The sequence below is a fragment of the Phascolarctos cinereus genome, unplaced genomic scaffold (genome assembly GCF_003287225.1).
Source record: "Phascolarctos cinereus isolate Bilbo 61053 unplaced genomic scaffold, phaCin_HiC Scaffold_5;HRSCAF=322, whole genome shotgun sequence".
Taxonomy (NCBI): domain Eukaryota; kingdom Metazoa; phylum Chordata; class Mammalia; order Diprotodontia; family Phascolarctidae; genus Phascolarctos; species Phascolarctos cinereus.
The window spans coordinates 314,882,187-314,900,630 of NW_027555958.1; the positions used below are offsets into that span (position 1 = coordinate 314,882,187).

General features: G+C 38.7%; 1 protein-coding gene across 1 annotated transcript; it reads left to right on the top strand.

Annotated features, from left to right (window-relative positions):
- Positions 1-13,420: 13,420 nt before the first annotated feature.
- Positions 13,421-14,621, top strand: LOC110211904 (olfactory receptor 4D1-like). The gene has a single exon (XM_020991494.2). It carries the CDS (start codon positions 13,443-13,445, stop codon positions 14,376-14,378), a length of 936 nt encoding a protein of 311 aa, XP_020847153.1. The 5' UTR covers positions 13,421-13,442; the 3' UTR covers positions 14,379-14,621.
- The last annotated feature ends 3,823 nt before the right edge of the window (positions 14,622-18,444 follow it).

An 18,444-nucleotide genomic window follows, 5' to 3' on the forward strand; every position in this document is an offset into this window, starting at 1 on the left:
CTGACATTCAGGGTGTGATCATGGACAAGCCACTTCTTTTCTCTGTGTCTCAGACTACCGTCTAAGATGCTAAGTAACAAATGAGTCATTGACCTGCAGTGGTGAATGAAGTTTCCACACCATAAGTCCCTATTCTCCACAATGATGTAATCATAGTACAAAACAAAGTCAATCACTTCTTCATGTGCTGTAGCTACAAGGCATCAATTAGGTGCTATTCACTTGAATATGTCATACTTGTTTCAGATGCTGCTTACTTATTTCTTCTGTTTGCTTTGATTTTCCAAACTTTCCAAAATTTTCCAAAATTTTAATTAGATCTCAGTCATTGGTTGACATGTTTGGTCCACTTTAATATTGCATGGGAAAAATTTACAAAATCTTTTCACAAAATATCTTTTTTTTTAGCCCCTCTTCTTATTGGCTTTCTTATCCTGTCTATGTGGCAGTCAAATTTTCCTCTGCCTCTGCTGTTGAGCCTAATCAGGGTGTCCCAAAGTCCTAGTGTAGTTTAAGCTATTCAAGTTTAAAACTGCAGCAGAACTTTTGGGGACACCCTTTATGATTGAAAAAAAAAAGGTTACTTTTCTTGTCTCCTGAGCTGGCTGCATCTCCTTCCTGGTCTGACTTTTCTAATATTGTCCCAATGTAATCATGCTATTTCTTCCTACTCATCTGTAACCATCTGGCCTAATTTTTGCTTTTTGTTGCTCTTCCGTTTGGCCCTCAGATCGCTGTAGATGCTTGGTAAGTGGTTTTTTATGATATAGAAATAGCACCAATTTTTTCAGGCTGTAGCAATCTCTCTATTGGTGTTTGCCCTTTCAAAGGATGCATCACAGTGTTATCTGTAAATGTTCTTGCAGACAAGACAAATTGCTCAGGAAAGAGAACAGTGACTCCACTTTTCTGTTACTGGGTTGCACCTTGAGCTAACTGCAACACCAAGCAGACCCCAAGTCTCCATTGTTTTCCAGTTCTTTTGATACATATGCAAGATGTTTCTCCTAGGGCTGGCTTCTGTATGCATTCTCTATTCCTTTTCTGAAGCAAAGACTCGGTAGACACAGAAGGATTCAAATTATAGAACATTAAAGTAGAAGGAACCTTATCTATCATCTCATCCAACCTTCCCATTTTACAGAGGATGAAACTTGAGGCCCAGAAAGAGAAAGTGACTTGCCTGACAAGATTCACACAACTCATTAGTGGAAAAACCAAGACTAGAACCAGGTCTCCAGACTCCTTAATTCTCCTTATTTTGATGTAGGAGATGTTGAATTGACCTTTTCATAATTGTTTTTCCCTCCCTGATTTTAGATGAATAAGTATCTTCCCCAAGACCTATGAATCAATGAGTCTAGGCTTGAAGATGAGCTTGTGAATTTTGGTCCCAAATTCTTTTGGTAGGAGTTAAATGGTAGTAACTATTCCATTGCTTTTGGAAAAGAAGATAAGCAACAAAAGAACTGGTCCAAGCCTGCCCCATTTTACTAGGAGACATAGTACCAATAGCTGTTTAGACAGCCTAAAGCTGAGGTGAAATGCAAAATTCCTAATTAGTTGTCTTGCAAACTATGTTGTGTTCTCATGAGGTTTAAGTCCAAGCAGATTGTAACATTTGTTATAACTTGGGTTACCAAGTCTTGTCTTAATTTTGTTTTAGTGAGTGTTCAGTACAGTATTACTTTTTGTGTGTGGGAAATAAATACCTGGCCCATACTGGATTCACATTATATACTGAGTACCTTTCTACTCCCTTCTCTGGGAAGGTCACAGATATGAGCCAAAACTTACACTTTAAATTATTCATTTATCCACAGAGTGTTGGTATGGGGTTTAACAAACTGAAAAGTACAAGAAAAAGAGCCTAACCCTTCTCTCTTTAGTTGCCAGGTTATCCTAGGACTGAACCTGGTTTGAACTATGGCCCTGAATCCAGAACAGACAGATCCATTGGTGAGAGAAAGAGGTCACAGTGCCCCAGCCTCTTAGGATTGTCAGTGGTTCTAAATATTAGACTGATACAAATGGTAAAATATGTGGAGATATTGAAGTACTTAGGGAACAAATGATAGATTTATGAAAAACATGTGTAATTTATTGCAATGGGAGATAGCATGGTAAATAGGAAAGAGTACTGTACTGGAGTCAGAAGACCTACCGCTTTCTAACTGTACTGCTGTGAGAAAGTCACTGAAGTACTTAATCCCTCTGAGTCTCAGTTTCATTACATACAAAATGGGGATAATAATACTCATAGTACCTATCCCCACTGAATTGTTGTGAGTATCAAAGGAGATGATGTATGTGAAAATGATTTATAAATGTAAAGCACTATATAAATTTTGTTGTTGTTCAGTCATATCCAACTCTTTGTGACCCCATTTAGTACTTTCTTGGCAAAGATACCGTAATGGTTTGCTATTTCCTTCTCTAGCTTGTTTTACAGATAAGAAAACTGAGGAAAACAGAGTTAAGTGACTTGCATAGGGTTGTACAATTAGTGAGTCTCTGAGCCCAGATTTAAACTCGACTTTAGTCTGGACACTATTCATCGCACCATCTAGCTGCCCCCACTATATAAGGAATTATTATCAGGAAAATAAAGAGTATTTGGAAGGACATACCTAGGACTTGCTACGGCTTAAAAAATACAATCTTATTTCATTACGTCCACAAAAGATCAATTGTAGGTATTCCTTCCACTAAGGCAGATCTTAATCCATTTGTGCCTTAGTAGATGATGTTATGAATTGCTGTGGCCTAAGTAATAGATCACTTGGTGGCCAATTTTCTGGTGATACGTCTCTCTGAACTTAGCTCAACTGCTCCTCAGACAACAGACTAACAATCTTTTGTTGGATCCATACCCAAAGTCTTTTTAGCTTGGTAGGACCTGTCAGAATTTATGACTTGCTGACATCATCTTCAAGAACACAAGATCATCTTTATGACATAATGAAGTATAAGACTAGAGCTTTAAGTAAATTATCTATTTTTAAAAATTTTTTTGACATCTTTTCTTTTTACATCATCTTCATTTCTGATTGCATTCCCCATTCTTTTCCCTCCAATGGAAACATTCTTTGTAACAAAGAATTTAAAAAAGAGAAAAAAGCCTATTCAACAAAACCAACCAACACATCAACTCTGTCTCACAGCATATACAATATCTCATGCCCGTAGTCCCCTACGTTTGCAATGAAAGGTGGGGTTTTTTGTCAATTTTTCTTTGGGGCCAAGCTCAGGCATAATAATTATATAGTTCTTAGTTTCTTTTTCTATACTTTCTGTTTACATTTTTGTAGTCATTATGCATAATATTTTCTTGGTTTGGATTATTTCACTCTGCATCAGATCATACAAATCTTTTCATGTTTCCCTGAATTCTTCATATTCATCACTTCTTATAGTTCATTATATTCATGTATCATAATTTTTTTAGCCATTCCCCAATTTAGGAAATGCCTATTTTGTTTATTTTTTCACTGCAAAAAACCTGCTATGAATATTTTGGTATATATGTAACATTTTCCTGTTTTTGACCTCCTTGAGGTATATACCTAGCAGTGGATCTTTGGATCAAAGTAGTGGAGCATTTATTTCTTAAGTGCTTAGAAATATGATAATTGCTCTACAAATTTATGTTATATCTATAAAGATAACAATGAAAAGTATCTATAATGTGGTAATATACTACAGTGAATTTGACAATACTATTTGACAGTACAGTATCAAGGAGATACAGTATCCCTGTTTTCTAAATTGAAAACATCTGATTCTTCTGATGAGCCATGGATGCATTTTCCTTCTGTTTTTGTCCTTTGTATTTCTTTTTTAATATAAATTTTATTTTCAGTTTTGAATCATCCCCCTGTCCTTCCCCCTTTTCTACCCATTGAGAGGGAAAGAAAAACAAAATCCATTACAATTATGTGTAGTCATGCAAAATAAATTCTGGATTAGTCATGTCCAAGATTTAAAAAAAAATAAAGACAACAATATATATTCAGTGTGCCATCTGAGTTCATCTGCTCTCTATCAGGAGGTGGGCAGCATGTTTCATTATGAGCCCTTTGGAATTGTGGTTGGTCATTGTGTTGATCAGAGTTGCTGAACCTTTCATTGATTATCTTAACAAAATGGCTGCTATTGTATGATTCGTTCTCCTGGTTCTGCTCACTTAACTTTGCAGCAGTTCATACCAGACTTTCCAGGTTTTTCAGAAACTATCCCCTTCATCATTTCTTACAGCACAATAGTATTCCATTACATTCACATAATATAACTTAGCCATTCCCCAACTGATGGGCGATTTTCTCAGTTTCCAATTCCTTGACACTTCAGGAAGAGCTCTTATAAATATTTTTGTGCATATGTATACTTTCCCTCTTTCTCTGGTCTCTGTCAGGTATAGACAGGGACACATTTTCTCCCTTTTTACTGTGTGAATTTGTTGTTGTACCGTTAATGATAAGGTAGGGGCTGATAGCAAAAAAGGATGTCAAGAACTTGCTTTGCTCCACATGGTTTTGCCCGAGAATGTCAGAACTAGAAGGGATTTTAGAGGTCATCTTGTCTAACCTTTTCATTTTCCAGTTGAAGAAACTGAGACCTAATGAGAGCAAGTGAATTGTTCAAGGTCACACAAATCATAAGTAAAAGAGCTGGTATCGGAACCCAGGTCTTTAGACCACAGATCTAAATCTCTTTCTACTAAGCCATGCTGCCCTTGCTTAAAAACACCACCAAAAATAAAGCAAATGAATTTTTTTTTTTGCCCCACTCAACTCTTCTCCTTGGGCAATTTTATTATGCTCAGTGTTTTAGAATTTTTGAGCTGAAAGGGCTTTTCAGATCATCTGGTCTAACCTCACTTTACAAATGAGGAAAATGAGTGAGGTCTAGGGGGATCTTCATTTCCCATCAGGCTGTACTCCTCTGGACTTCTCCATCATTCCTAGTCTCTAACTTTCATTCCTCCCACCCTTTTCAGTTTCCTTTTGTGTGTGGCCTTCTTCCTTAATAGAATGTAAGCCCCTTGAGGACAGGGACTGTCTTTCTTTTTGCTTGTATTTGTATTCCCAGTGCTTAGTATGGTGTCTGGCACATAGGAAGCAATTAATAAGTGCTTGTTGACTGACTGACTGACTTAAATAACATACCTAAAGTTTCATAAGTAGCAAGTGGAAGAGATGGGATTTGAACCCCATTCCTCCATCTCTATAGCCACTTCTCTTACCATTCCACGGTGCTGACCTTTTCCACTGTGATAAAGGCCAGTGCTTTCCACGATCCCTATCTTGTCACTAAAATATTTAAAGATTAGGTAAAGGTAGTTACTTGTGTGTAGGATTTCCATCCTTCCTTGGCTTTTCTGCTCTTAGGTCGGGAGCGTCACGTCGTTTCTTTGTCCTGAGACTACACATACCCAGCGATGACCCAAATTCAGTTTCACAACTGAGATACTAGTTTATTGTTGTTGTTGTTGTTGCTGAGTCATTGCAGTTGTGTCTGACTCTTCATGACCCCATTTGGGGTTTTCTTAGCAAGGATACTTGAGTGGTTTGCCATTTTCTTTTCCAGCTCATTTTACAAATGAGAAAACTAAGGCAAACAGAGGCTGAGTGACTTGCCCAGGGTCACACAGCTAGTAAGTGTGTGAGGCTGGATTTGAACTCAGGTCTTCCTGACTCCGGGCCTGTAGCTCTATCTATTGTACCACCTAGCTGCCCCAATATATCAGTAGTCAGTCTTATAATATCTGACCATCCCCCCTTGCATAAAGGAATATGGAATGGGGAACATTCCAGAACTATGCCTTTCCCACTGGAACTTAAGGCACTAAATATAGTAGTTGTCATCACTCCCAACAGGCCATAACTCATCCTTAATTACATGCAGCTTTCTTGGCCAGGTGCCCTGTACTCAGGGATTGTAGCCAAGCCCTGCCATGTTCTCCTCTTGGTCCAGTTCTCCTTGAAAGGGGATGGACCTCCCCCTGGGGCTTTGAATGTTAAAAACAAGGTTTCCTTTCCCTCTCCCTGTGTATTTGTGGGCATATTTGTTTGTGTTGGTGTCTGACGCAACCAGTCAGTAACTTTTAAATCATTCTCCTTGCAGGTGTCCTCACTCATACTCCTTATGAGTCTGATTTCTAACTTTAGTCATTCCTTATTCCTTCTAAATGTCCCTCCTGGGGTCCAGCCTGTATGTGTGAGGTCCAGGTTGAGTGTGAGTGAACGAGCAAGGAACTGGTTACCCATGAAGATGTGAAGCCCTAAATCCCCTCTGTCCTGGACTAAAGGTAGGCAAGATGACCCTAAGATTCCTTCCCTGTAAATGAGTTTTAGGCTCAGCAACAAGGGATTCTAAGTAGTAAATACTGACTATTTAGGGTGGGGCAGGCATATGAATTCATTTATTTATTTTGCTTAGGCCCTCTTATTTTAATCAGTGTGGATAACTCCCAGTGGGGACAACCCCTTCTCCAATGGACACTGGCAACTCACTTGTCAACTTAGAGACTTGCCTGGAGTTGCTAAGAGTTTAGGTGACTTGTTAAAGGTCACAGACAATGTATGGCAGAACTGAGAATTCAAGCTGAGTCTTAGGACACCACATTCATTCCTCTTTGTATTTTACAATGCAATAGAAGTAGAAAGAAAATATTCAGGGTATAATGAAACATGAAGTTGCATCTAAAAGTGGCCATAAGTATATGTGTGTACACACATACACGTCATTTGTTAATCTTTAATCAGAAGTATGCTAGAACCAGCTCATATTGGCTTGTGAGAGAGACAATTGTGAAATTTTTCTGTGTGAGCTTTTGTACCTTAGGAAATCAGCAAATATCATACATCAGGGCTTGATTGATTGTTTTTGTTGATTGAGAGCGATCTTTTGGTTGAGTCCAAGTTCTACAGAACAAATCTTTTTATTAAGGGGATTTGTTCTGTAAAGTGTGCACTCAGTCAAAGGGCCACACTTGAGGACCTAGAGGGCCTCATGTGGCCTCGAAGCCACAGGTTCTCCACCCCTGGTCTAGAATTAAGAAAGTGATAGATAAAATGTTAGTTACAGGTTAAACCTAAAAATGTATTGTGTGTACATTTTTTTTTCTTGGAGAGCCATTTGTTAAGCATTTACTAACACTACTCTATATCTTCTCTGCCTCCTACCTCACATAGTTCCTTTTCTTACATAGCCCCTTCCACGTCCTCATCTGTTGTCACTGTCTCTTGGAGGAGTTCTCCAGGCTTCTACATCTCATGGTACCTCTTTGCTGCCTCATGGATTTGGGGTGGTAGCTGAAAGAATATTGCACTTGGATTCAGGAGAACTTTGTTCTAGTCTCAGCTCTGTCACCAGCTTGTGTGACCCTGGGTGAGTCATTACACCTTTTGGGACCTTAGAAGGGGTTGGACCAGATAGTCTTTCAAGTTGCTTCTCTAGTTCTAACATTCTCTTTTTCCTTCCTTCCTTCCTTCCTTCCTTCCTTCCTTCCTTCCTTCCTTCCTTCCTTCCTTCCTTCCTTCCTTTATTTTTTCTTTCTCTTTCTCTATCCCTCCTTACCTTCCTCTCTCTATCCCTCTCTCCTTCCTTTCTCTCTTTCTTTCCTCCTTCCTCACTCCCTCCTTTCTTTTATTCTTTATTTTCTTCTCCTTCTCCATTCCTTCCTTCCTTCCTTCCTTCCTTCCTTCCTTCCTTCCTTCCTTCCTTCCTTCCTTCCTTCCTTCCTTCCTTCCTCTTAATTTCTCTCTGTGTGTCTCTATCCTATCTCTGTCTATCCTTTCCTTCTCCTGCTCTGCTCCACTTCCCCTTATTTTCTATGGTTGGAGTCCAACTCTTTTGAAATATCTCCACATTTCCTCCCACTCAGCCTTCCCTTTTAGGAACACAATTATTAGGAGAAAGGGGTTTCCCACAACCTAGTTTAAATTTTTTTGGCTTTTGTCTTTAAAATTGTATCTTTAGCTTGTTATTGATCCAGAGCTTTCCTCCATTACTTTTATCTGGAATGCAAAGCTTTTATAGAAGGCCACTCTGTACCAGTCTGTCTGGGGTGAAACACCATTCCTGATCCCCAAAGGCTCTAGCAGAACTGGAAAGACTCTGGAAAATATGAATCTAGATCTGAATTTTGATTGTTGTTGGTGGGAACTTGGGTCTCCTAGTTCTTTTGATGTAGTGCATAGAGGGCTGGATTGGGAGTCAGGGAAACCTGGGTTTGAAACCTGCCTAACATATTTACTAGCTGTTACCTTGTAACCTCTGTAACTTTGGGATAATAATTTATCTGTAACTTTGGGATAATAATAGCAATCATCTCATTGGTGGTTGTAAAAGTCAAACGAGCTAATGCGCGCACGCACACACACACACACACACACACACATGGACACGCACACACATACACACAGACACACACACACATTGCTTTGCAAATCTTAGAACACTATACAAATGCCAGCTATTATTATTATTCCTGGAGTAAGTACTGAGTAGTGGGGAGGTAAGAAGAGGGAAGTTGAGAAGACATTGCTCCTCGATTTTGCAAAAAATCCAGGGAAGGTTCTAGCTAGGGTCAGAAGCTCTGAGCTAGAGTTGAGAAAAGGCTAGGGCATAATAGTCAGGAAATCATGAGAAAAGGGAAGAACTGCCTGATTTGGTGTAAAGGGTAGAGTCACTGATCTCATCTAATCTTCAGTGTGTGTCATGGGCAAAGAGGATGAGGAGAAGATAGGTGTCAATAGCAGGACCTGGGAACCCTATAGTGTCAAAGAATCACAACTATTCAAGCTGGAAAGAAATACAAAGAACTTCTAGTTCAAGCTGGGTGTGTTTAATAGATGAAAAAACTGTCCCAGAGAAGTGAAATGACTTGTATAATTAGTGGCAGAACTGGAACCAGGACCCAGGTCTGACTTCCAATCAAGTAAATCGTCTTTCCATAACATGATAATGACATTAGCCTACACAATCTTGTTTCACTGTACAAGTTTCATTAGATTAGGTCTTTCCTCATTTCAAGCTTTCTCCATTCTCATTGCTTTCTTCCTACTCAGTTTCTTCTGTTTTGTTCTCTTCCCTGCCTCTGACTTCTTGTTGTTCAGTGATTTTTCCAGTGTGTCCAACTCCTTCTGGCCCTGTTTGGGGTTTTCTTGGCAAAGATACTGGTTTACCATTTTCTTCTCCAACTCATTTTACAGATGAGGAGACTGAGGCAAAAAGGTTAAGTGACTTGCCCAGTGTTACACAGCTAAATGTGTCTGAGGCCAGATTTGAACTTTGAAAGAGGAGTCTCCAAGGCCAGCACTTTTACAGCTAGTGTACCACCTATCTGCTCTGATGTCTATTTTCTTCATATTTGCCATGCTTCCTAAAAATTTTTTTGATGTCTCTGAAAGTGCAAAGAATTGGGACTCCTAGGTCTTCTCTAGCATTCTGGTGAGAATGTTTATGTATAGCCCTACCCATAAGCAGAGGGATGGATGAGAAGATTCTCTAATACTCCTGGAGTACTAAACGTTTCTGTGAGCTGTGTCATTTCAGGTCATAAGTCCTTTGCATTTTACCTTTGTTTTAGTGTAGCTAAGATGCAGCGATGCCTTCTTGATGCTTTTGATGCTCTTCCATGAGCCCTCACCCTTCTTAGTCATTATTCTGTAACTCATTAGGCCTTTATGGATTGTCTCTGTTCTATGCATTATGGAGAAGGCAAAACAAGAAAACATACTTTCTAACCTAGAGGAATCTATGGTCTAGTTTGGAAGACGAGAGCTATGTAGTGGTGAAAAATTACTCTCCAAGGCTCAGTTTCTCTCTCAAATGAGGAGGGAAGATTGGATTAGATAATTTCTAAAGTCCCTTCTGTTTCTGACGTTTGGTGGTTTTCAGTTTAACCTAGAACCAGTTGAATGCCCTGTACTGGGGAAACACACAGAGAGGGAATAATTGGAATGGACTGGAGCTAGTAAGAAATACTCCTGGGAGGAGGCAAAGGAAATCCTAGATAAAGAATGTGAAGAGAAGGAGGTGGCCCATTCCATGAAGGGAAACAACAATAACCAGAGGAAAAAAGGCTAAAAATCTTCCTCCTCCTCCTCCTCCTCCTCCTCCTTCTTCTTCTCCTTCTCCTTCTCCTCCTTCTTCTTCTCCTCCTCCTCCTTCTCCTCCTCCTCCCCCCTCCTCCTCCTCTTCCTCCTCCTCCTCCTCCTAGGTAGGGAAGAGACTGGGTCTTGAAATCAGACCCCAAACTCAATCCTACTAGAAGATTTTTGTTCCTCAAATTCTAATGGGTCTACACTACAGACTTTTCTAGAGGGTCCACTCATGTATTTTCCAATCTAAGATTGGATCTTTATACTCTTTTATTTCTTTTCCTCTTTCTCTTTATCTTTCTACTCCCTCATATTTTCTTCTTATAATGAGGAAAATGATCCTAGTAAAAGCCAACTGCCAGGGCTAAGAAGGAGGCCCAATGCAAACATTTTGACTATTCTGTTTTTTAACCAGTAGCAAATTGTTTGATGATTGATTATGGCTTTGTAGTACATATAGTTTGAGATCTGGTACTGCCCCAAATCAATTTACTTCTGACCTTCTGCTTCTATCTTTTTTTATTTCTTAAGGCCATACATATTGGTCACTTATTAAAATCAGCATTACATTTACTTTGCTATTCCCTTATGGCTATTTCATTTAGAGAACAGCTAGTTAATCACAATTGTAAAGTTCCTGTTAATTTTACATACTTAGTTCAAGGAAATACACCTGCATTCTTATACGTTTTGCAAGTCAAAAGTCACCTTAAGTTTGTTTCTCTTCTCTACAATCCCTTAAAATTCATATGGAATCTTATATGATCATTTTTTTGTCTTCAAAAAGAATTGTTTGTTTTGCAGGGAAGATGATTTTGGAATGGAATTCTATATCTCTTAATTTTGGCATATAATATTCTAGTTTCTGCCATTTTTACTTTTTGTGCTAAAATCTTGTGCAATTTAAATTGATATACAGTTATCTCTTCCACATCATGAAGGTTAGGGGTGCAGTGCCCTCATAATTTGGAAAATTGGCATAAAATTTTATGGCCCTGTCTTTGTACAAAAGAAGTCTGAATTTTTTTCTTTTTCTTTCATGGAGTGTTTATAATAACTTATTGTAAAATTTGGATTAAGTATGTGGTCATAGGTTCTGTGTCATCTTCTGACCTTCATGTGTTGTCTGTGGCTTTCCAAAATTCTCCCAAAATTCCCATTTAATTTCTTATGCTGACCTATGATGTATCAAACCCATCATGGGGAAAGTCACGATGTGGAAGGGATAAGTATATATTCTTTTAATCTGTGATTTTCTTCTTGACTTCTTTGAAAAGCACCTTTTCATCATCATAGTCTTGAAGCTTTACAATGATGTGCCTGAGTGAGTTTAATTCAGGGTTCATCCCTTTTGGTGTCTTGCGATCCTGTAATCTCTACTGTTTGCCAATCCGTATACAAATTTTGGGGATATGTCTGGGAAATTTCCTTTATCAATTTCTTGATATATAGTGCTCAGATTCACTTATTATTCACAGCCTAGTAATTTTCACATTTTCTCTCATTAATTTGTCTTCCAGATTAGACACTTTTATGTGAGTAGATTCTAAGAAGTTTACAATCCAGTAACTTTACAGACTCAGCCCTCTGCTTTTTGCATTGTTCCCACCAATCTTTCCCCTAATGAAGTGATTGCTTTCTTTAATTCTATTATTATTTCCGTGTCTTATTCTAAACTCTTGAGTTTCATCATCTTTTTCTGACATATCTTAGTGGTACTTAGTTCCTTCTTTATTTCATCTCATGATATTTTTGCTAATTTCATTTCTCCCTTTAATTCCTCCAATATATTTATCATGCCATTTTATTATGTTTTGAGAAAGGTCTCATTTCATTTCTGGTGCTTCTATTTGTCATATTTTTCTTCTGGCATTTTTGCTTCTTTTCCTTTCAATCCATATTTTTCCCATTATTTGGGGGATGTTGTGGTGAGGTCATTTCTTTGACTGTTTCCCCCTTCAGTCCATTTTTCTTTTGAGGGTTTTTAATAATTTTGCTTATTTAAAACATATTTATTTCTGTTTTTGAAGGGTCATTAAAGAAGCAGACTTTCTTGCAACCTCTCACAATGTAATCTCAAGGAAATGGGGCCAGAACATGGTTCTTTTTCACTGTGCACTTGGATTTTAAATAAGATCCTGACCTATATCAAAAACACGTCCTATTCTTTTTTGTATCCCTAGTAACTAACACATGTGATGGATGAAATCTGAAATAACTGAGGAAACAAAGTTTTGAGCTTCTAAACATATTGATTTATTAAGCAATGCACACCAATTGCATAACAAATTGAGATGTGGCCTCCTCAGCTTGGCAGTGAATCCTGAATACAGGAGAAGACAGGCATTAAAAGAAAACAATTAACAAGATATAAACCAGGATACAAGATTAGGTAATCTGATTTCTAATTGGGAGAGGGAGAGCAAACAGGTGCAATTCCCTAAAATCAGAAAAAGAAGCGTCCCACTTCTCCCCAAGTGGGAAACAGTAACTGATTGATCAGTATGAGGACAGTTTGCAGATAAGGTATGTGGGTTGCTTGAGATGTATAATTATGAGAAAACTCTTTGCATCAATCTTTGGATCTGAGTATGTTTCTGGTCAGCATAACCTAGGTAGAGGTAGTCCAGCTTCCTAGCTACTCAACTCTAGGTTCAAACTATATGATAAAACTTTTCCACAATTCCCATAATTGATCAAAGTTTTATCACAAGTCAGAAATTGGACTAGACCATAATTGGATAGAAAAGGAACTTAGCTAGATCCGGAATTGAGTCAGAAGATAAAGTCAGTGTGGTTTATTCAATTCCCACAATTCTCCCACACAGTACCTGGTACATATTTAATACAGATTTATTAAATGAAAGAACTCAACAATCAAAGCTCATTAATTTAGGATAAATACTGGGAGGGGTTATAGTTTGTGGTGTGAAACTCTAAAATGTGGGATTGTTATAAGGAAGTAGAATGTTAAATGCCAAAAAGATATTAACAAGTAGAGTTCCTGTTAATCTTGTTTCAACCTCTCATTTCTTTTCAGTTCTAACATTCTATGAAGATATAAAATCATTTCTAAATGATACATTGTAGATAAGTGGAATGATATCAAATGAGATTGAAAATATTTGTCTGCTAAAATAATTATCTTCACCACACTCATATTCACACTGTTTAGTGACCTGCCAAATGTTTGTCATAGAGATAGTGCAAAGGTATCTTTTAATCCTCTCATTCCCCATTATTACAAATTCTACAAGAAAATGAACCTGAATTAATGAGTTTGTCTTGGGTCATTTCTCTTCCAGGTATTTTTGAGAGGGGAACTTCAAGTTCATGGATCTTGGGAATCTTACTATGGTATCTGAGTTTGTCTTCTTGGGTCTCTCACAAATATGGGAGTGGCAGAGTTTCCTGTTCCTGGTGTTTCTGTTTGTCTATACTACTACAATACTGGGCAACATCCTCATTATGGTCACAGTGACCTTTGATTCCCGGCTTCACACTCCCATGTATATCCTACTTCGAAACCTGGCCTTCCTGGACCTGAGTTCTTCCTCAGTTACTACCCCTAAGATGTTGATTGACTTCCTCTCAGAGACCAAGACCATTTCATACAGTGGCTGCATGACCCAGATTTTCTTCTTCCACTGCATTGGAGGGGCTAACCTGTTTTTCCTCTCAGTGATGGCATATGACCGCTATATTGCTATCTCCCGTCCTCTCCATTATGTCTCTATCATGAATACACAATTATGTGTGGGACTGATGGTAGCTGCTTGGGTGGTAGGCTGTTTACATTCATCTATTCAGTTGATTCTTCTTCTCCCATTGCCATTCTGTGGCCCCAACCTCATAGATAACTTCTATTGTGACATCCCTCAGGTTCTAAGACTGGCCTGTACTGATACCTCCCTCCTGGAGCTCCTAATTATCACCAACAGTGGGTTGCTGGTCATCATCTGGTTCATCATCTTGATGGTCTCCTATACAGTCATCCTAGTGGTGCTGGGATCCCACTCAAGAGAGGGGAGGAGAAAGGCTGCCTCCACTTGTACCACTCACATCATTGTGGTAGCACTGCATTTTGTGCCTTGTATCTACACCTATGCTCGGCCCTTCACCACCTTCCCCACAGACAAAGTCATTTCCATCAGCTACACAGTCATGCCCCACATGTTGAACCCCATGATTTATACTCTACGGAACCAAGAGGTGAAGTCAGCTGTGAGACGGTTGTGGACACAACACTCATTGCCTAGAAGAGATTGACCATCATGGTTCATGAGGGATATTTTGAGACAACCTATTGCACTCAGTCTCTCTCTCTTTAACCCTTAGGCTTTAAAGAGTTGGGGTGTATATGAATAAGAGAACCAGGGTACATTGGTATCCAGTTCAATAAACATTTAGTAAAACATCTTCAGTGGGCAAAGCACTGTATTAAGTGCGAGGAATCATAAAACAGATCCTGTCCACAAGGAATTTGTCATCTTCTGGGAGTGGGAGTAATATGCATACACACACACACACACACACACACAAATAATAGTGTACAATATAATATAATAATATATAATGTAATTAATAATATAATATTATACATATACATAGATTAGTATGATGGGGACAAAGGGTTAATCCAGGCAAAAGGTTTTGGGGAAATTTGGATAGGGAGAAAAATTTTTAGCTAGAAAAGTTTCATAGAGGATATGGAACCTGAGTTAAGCCTTAAAAGAAGAAAGGGTGAATTTCTAGCATTAGGGATAGCCCACACAGAGCTTTTCAGCCAGAAATAGCAGGTTGAGTTGAAGGTGAAGGAAAGGGCTAGTCATGAAATTTGTACAGAGTTTGGAGTGTGTAACGACAAGTAATATAAAATAAGGCTGGAAAAGCACATTGGAGCCAAATTGTGGAAGTTCTTAAATGTCAGGCTAAGGAGTTTATAGTTAATCTTGTAGGCAATAAAAATCCATGGATGGTTTTTGATCAGTGGAATGGATTAAAAAGATTATTTTGGCAACTATGCCAATTTGGCCACAGAATGGCAGTAGGAGCAGAAGAATCAACGAAATAGGTGAATGTAAAATGATGAATTTTAGAGGAGAGAGACTAGAGACTGGGAAACCAGTTAGAAGCCTACTTTATTAGCCAAGGCAAGAGGTGATAAGGACATGAACTAGGATAGGCAGAGTGAGTACAAGAAAGTGACAAACATGAGAGATGTTGGAGATAGAACTTAGCAACTGAATGGATTTGGAGGTTGAGGAAGAAGGAAAAATCAGTAATGACTGAATTTTAGTTCCTGAGTGCCTGGGAGGATGCTAGTATCATTAAAGAATTGGGAGAAGGGGCAATTGGAGTAGGAGGGAGATGATAAGTTCAGTCTTGAATATGCTGAGTTTGAGAGGCCAGCAAGATGTATAAGTGGAGACACTGAATCAAGGGGATCAGGGAGTTACTGTTGTGGTTTGTTTATTTTTTTTTTTGCACCATTTAGCAGCAAATGCTTTCTAACTTGTGATTTTTTAAAGTGAGTGGCTGCATTAGAAAAACAAAAAATCCCACTCACAAATCTTACATATCTGAAGCCAAATTTAAGAGATAAAATTTTGGTGTTCAGTAATCTGATTCTTAGCCTCAAGGTAGAATGCAGAAACATAGCTTGTGATACTTCCAATATGAACTTCCAACTGGTAATGTGTTCCACTGAGCCTGTGGGGTCTCAGGCTTTGGGTCTGATGCCGATCACAACATGTTCAATGACAAAAGCTTAGAGGCAGGTTCCTCCAGAAATCAGTAACCTAAAAGTGAAAGCTCCTGGCACTCATCTCCCCATATGAGTTGTGATTTCATTTATTTTTGTTCACTTCAGAGCATATAACTCATGGGTCCAGAGGCAGAGTGGCTAAGAGAGGATCAGATGAACTCAAGGTTGGAATATTTCTACCTTATCATTTAAGGCTTGGGCTAGAGTCTGAGAAGTCTCCCTTCCTTTGTACCACCTCCAATCTATACATTACCAGAACTAAGGAACTCACCTGTCTGCACAGGCAACTATTATCTATACAACTAGTGGAGCTCCTAGTGAATTTGGACAAAGGGACTCATGGCTCAGGTATATAAGGTTAACAAATACCAAACAGGCAAAACCAAACCAAAAGTGCTATTAAGTCTATGATCTAATGACAAAAATAATCTATTAACTATCTCAAGCTAGTCTTCAAGCTTTCAAATATGCTATAAATGTACATTAAACAGGCAAACCTTCTCTCAGTACTTTATATACTGAGGCAGCTAAGTGAGACAGAGAGCTGGGCCTGAAGTCAGGAAGACTTATCTTCCTGAGTTCCAGTCTGGCCTCAGACACTTACTAGTTGTGTGGCCCTGGCCTAGTCACTTAACCTTTTTCGCCTCAGTTTTCTCACCTGTAAAGGAGCTGGAGAATGAAATGGTAAACCACTGCAATATATTTGCCAAGAAAACTCCAAATGGGGTCATGAAGAGTCAGACATTATTGAAAAATTACTGAACAACAACAAGAGCATACTGAGGTTTATTGCTTCTATAATATGGATCAGCAGACAAATACAAGGGGACAAAAACATGACCATTGCAGATTCCCGGGAGATGTCAAGTGATGACAAACTGGAGCTCAGAGGAGAGATTAGTGTTGAACATGTACATTTCTGAGTCTTCAGAATAGAAGCAATAATTTATACCTTAGCATTCAATTGGAACCTCTTATAAAGTTAGTCAGGTTGAGGATGGAGATGATGGAAGGAAATGAAAGATTGTCTGGGTTGTCTGAGCAATAATTGGGAGTCTATTTTAACAGTATCTCTCTCAAAAAGGAGAATTCAAATATTTATTAAGGACCTATGGAAATGACTTAGAGAAGTAGGCAAATAATCAGACATGGCTCTAGTAAGTATGAAACTTGAAATGAATTGAATTTGAGGTAAATTTCTTTTTTGTGTGTGTGAGGCAATTGGGGTTAAGTGGCTTGCCCAGGGTCACATAGCTAGTGTCTGAGGCCAGATTGGAACTCAGGTCCTCCTGACTCCAAGGCCAGAGTTCTATCCACTGAAGCAAATTTTTTTTTTTGGAGTTAGGCAATGGGGTTAAGTGACTTGCCCAGGGTCACACAGCTAGTAAGTGTTATGTGTCTGAGGCCGGATTTAAACTCAGGTCCTCCTGAATCCAGGGCTGGTGCTCTATGCACTGTACCACCTAGCTATCCCTGAAGCAAATTTCTAACATGTATCCTAGAGTCCTGGAATTTCTAAGCAGAGAAGACTCTTCTGCTTTGAGGAATTAACAATCCTCTTGTGGTTTGATTACCCTTCCAGCTGCAGAATCCTGGAGTGGGAACAAACCTGAGTTTATTTCATCCAATCTTCTTACTTCAGTCAAAGAATATCTGCACTATGGAATACAGATGATTATCTATTTTTGTCTTAAAGAAGTCATATAAAAGAGATGCCCAGTTTCATTTACTCTTCTGTTCCATTGTTTTAAACTTCTGAAAGTCAAGACATTCTTTGTAATCACTAATGCAAACCCTTACTACTCTAACATAGATTAATTTTCTCTTGTCTACTCCTGCAAAGTTGTGGAGAATTGGTTAGCATTTTTTCACAACCTAAATATTGTAACTCATTTCCTTAGGCTCTCTATTTGACTAGGCCGTGCATTAGGAGAACATCGATGAGCACGCCCATTTAAAGTGACCACTCCATGTTTGGATGTCTTGCTTCTTGCTCATGGATTCTCTGTGCGTTGCAGGTTAATTAAGTTGAATTCTGTATAGCCCCTTTCATTTCTGTCTAAAATCACTTCCTGTATGGACTCCATTCTAGTACCAGGGATGTGATAAGTCAATCTGGGAATTTAAATGTCTCTGGAGTAACTTTGGTTAATTTTCTCAATATATGATGTAATAGCTTGGCTCTAGGTATAGACACAAGAGGCTGTGGCTACTGATTTCAAGTACCCTGGAGCCTCAACACTTTCATACTACTCCTCAGGATCATATGGTTCCCTTCTATTCAATTCAACTCAAAACATTTATTAATTACCTACCATGTTCAGGTCACTGTGGTAGGAGCAGGGGACTCAGGGCACAAATTAAAGTCCTTGCTTTCAAGGAGTACACATTTTATGGTACTTAGTTGAGCTTAATGGTGAACTCCTTGCCCCATTCTGCTATACTCTTGGTCTTTCTCTTCCTTCCCCTACTAATCTTCACTCAGGGTTCTGATTTCTGCTAAAGAACAAAAATTTAATGGGTGATATTGGTATGGAACTTTATGGACTTTTTTACAAGAAGTCTAAT

Bases quoted from the DNA above. Each gene is read 5' to 3' on its own strand.
- LOC110211904 (XM_020991494.2), top strand. From the start codon at position 13,443: ATGGATCTTGGGAATCTTACTATGGTATCTGAGTTTGTCTTCTTGGGT.